Raw genomic sequence first — 2,635 nt, 5'->3', positions numbered from 1 at the left:
TGGTGGCTGAGATTGGGGTGCAGAGGGGAGTCGGCAGCGGTTGGCCTGGGCGGGCAGGGCAGGGCGAAGCGTCTGGCCCACCCCTTTTCTCCCAGTAGGGGAGAGCGCCCCGCAGCCCCCCTCCCCCGCGACCCACACACGCAGACACTAGGCCAAGAGTGAAAACTTCACAGTTATTTAATCTGCACGTGTTCCAGAAAGCTCCCTCCACCCATCCCGACTCCCCTTCTCCAGCCCTTCCCAGTCCTCGGGTCCCCAAACCAGCCAAGGAGCGATCCGGGACTAAGAGGTGCCCAGGTCCTCAGCCTGAGCCCTAAGGGCCCAGGGGCGTGGCCCGGCTCTGTCCAGGGCCAAGGCAGCGACAGCAGCTGTCTGACCCGGGGTAGCCCACTGTCAGTGGGCGCTGAGGGCCAGCTGCCCGGGGAGGTGGCCCAGAGCCATGAAGGTCACAGGGAGGGGCCTCCGCCGATCCCCGGAGTGCTCTGCCTCGCAGCGCTGGGCTCCAGGGTAGCGGGAAGAGGCAGGTCGGAGAGGCGGGCCTGGGCAGACAGCAGCTCCCACCTTGTCGTTGCGAGCAAGATCCGGAGGGGCCGGCGGCGTGGCCAAGAGCCCGTGGAGGCACTACGGGCGGTACATGGCAAAGGCCAGGAGGCTGAGGAGCAGGGTGAAGCCGGCCAGACCCAGAGTGGCGGTGAGGGGAAAGAAGGGCCGGTACTGGATCTGGCAGTACCAGAGCAGAAGCAGCAGCAGCAGGAGAAGGGGCAGCAGCAGGCTGCCTACTTCCAGCCCGGAGGGGCCTGGCTCGGACCCCGGCGGGCAGGGCGGGAGGGGGGGACCCACCCGTGTGGACACGTGGCAGTGGAGGACACAGTTGGGAGGGAGGTGAAGGCTGCCCAGGGTCTGGGTGTCGTCTCCCAGTAGCTGCCCTTGGTAGATGAGTCGCACGTGCTGTTCCCGGCCGGGAAACTGGGTCCTGAGGAGAGAGGGACCTGGGTAATAGAGCGGGTCTCAGGCACTCCTGGCCCCTGGTCTGGAACAACTCTCCTACCCTCACCTCTGGCCTCCACGGTGTGTTGGGGGGGTGGGGGGTCATACAGTGTGTGACCAGGACCCTCAGTTTCCTCATCTATAAGAGGATCTCCCGGATCTCTGCTGGCCCTTCTAGGACTGTGATCATCCCTGTCCCACTCTTTAGCACTTCCTTCCTGTCATCCTCACGGCTTACCTTTTCAGGGAGCCAATGGTGTCGTGGGGCCAGGCTCTGGCCACCTGCTCAGAATCATTGAGGAATTTCAGTCGAAGTACCAGGGGCTCCTGGGGGGAGTCCGGAGGTGGCGGCGTTGCTGCAAGCCCCACGCTGGGTTCTGGTGGTGCTGCCTGACCTCGGTGTCTCAGGCCGGGGGTCTCAGCTCCTGGGGCCTCCCCTCTGATGCTGTCCGTGACCGCCATGGCTTCGCTGGGCTGCGTTGGTGTTGGGGTCCCTGACGGCTGGGGCAGTGGATCCGCGCCCTCGGCAGTGTGCGTTGAGACCCAGGCGAGAGCCAGCACCAGAAGGCAGGCAAGCGCCGAGAAAAGGATGGTCACCTCATCACCTACCCCTTCAATCAGGGCCATGGCACCTGCCTTGCCCGCCACACTACCGAGCTGGAGAGGCACAAAGAACCCATGAGCGGCTGGCTCACCCGCCAAGAGCCCTCTGAACTTCAGGGGGCCCCTGACCCTACCCCACCACAACTCTCCCACAGTCCTCATTCCGCCCAGCCCTACCCTGGGACATAACACTGCTCTAATAACTGGCCACCCCAAACTTGCCCCACATACCCCTTCCCAACACCAAATCACAAGTCCTAATTTTCTGTAACCTAAATTTCAGGTCTTTAAGCAGTTCCGCAATTCACCCAAACCCTATTCCGAAGTCAGAGCTTTGACCTTCTAAGCAACCTCTCCCTTAAATTCAGCCCCCACCAAACCACCCCAAAGCTTACCTATTCTTCCCATTTAGGTCATCTCAAAGTTTATCTACTCCTTTGCCTATTTCACGGCAAAGCCTATCTATTAATACCGCTCCATCGCTAAAGTTTCTCCAAGGGGAAGAAAAAAGGTCTCTACACACTCGCACACCGACCCCTTACCATTCAGCCAACCCCCACCCGCAGCACAGGACGGCTTCCCAAGGCTTCCCCATGCCAAATGTCAAACTGCTTCCCTTTGGCAAACTGGAACCTCCGAGGGTTCCCACCCCCAACCCTAGCCCCCACCCCAACTCGGCGCCCCCTGGTCCACTTAAACCCCACCCGAGGCGTCCCGACCCCGCGCCTTCCCTGGGAAACCTCTCCAAACTCAGCCTGCTGCAAGACCCCTGATCTCTCCCGGGAACCCAAGACTTTGCCCTCCCCACCTCCATCCTCCACCACCCTTCGCATCTTCCCGCCGCCCGCCCCCACACCCCGAGTGGCTGGCGGGCGCGGGAGATCCAGGGGCGGGGCCAGTAGGGCCAGCTGCTGGGGCAGCGGGGTGGTGCGGCCAAGGCGCAGGGACTCACCGCCCGGCTCCGCCAGCTCCATAGCGGACCCTCGGGCACTTCCGGGAGGGAGGTGGCGAGGTCGCAGACACCTGAAGGCACCCCCTCCTTCCC

General features: G+C 63.0%; 1 protein-coding gene across 1 annotated transcript; it reads right to left on the bottom strand.

Moving 5' to 3' along the window:
• Positions 1-159: 159 nt before the first annotated feature.
• Positions 160-2,624, bottom strand: TMUB1 (transmembrane and ubiquitin-like domain containing 1). Its single transcript, XM_010857244.1, has 3 exons — positions 2,543-2,624; positions 1,226-1,644; positions 160-973 (listed from the first exon to the last, which is right to left on the bottom strand). The coding sequence occupies exons 2-3, from the start codon at positions 1,612-1,614 to the stop codon at positions 622-624; spliced, it is 741 nt and encodes a 246-aa protein (XP_010855546.1). The 5' UTR covers positions 1,615-1,644; positions 2,543-2,624; the 3' UTR covers positions 160-621.
• Between the last annotated feature and the right edge of the window lie 11 nt (positions 2,625-2,635).

Source organism: Bison bison, unplaced genomic scaffold (assembly GCF_000754665.1).
Source record: "Bison bison bison isolate TAMUID 2011002044 unplaced genomic scaffold, Bison_UMD1.0 scf7180017864379, whole genome shotgun sequence".
NCBI lineage: Eukaryota > Metazoa > Chordata > Mammalia > Artiodactyla > Bovidae > Bison > Bison bison.
This window is presented reverse-complemented; position numbering and strand designations above follow the sequence as displayed.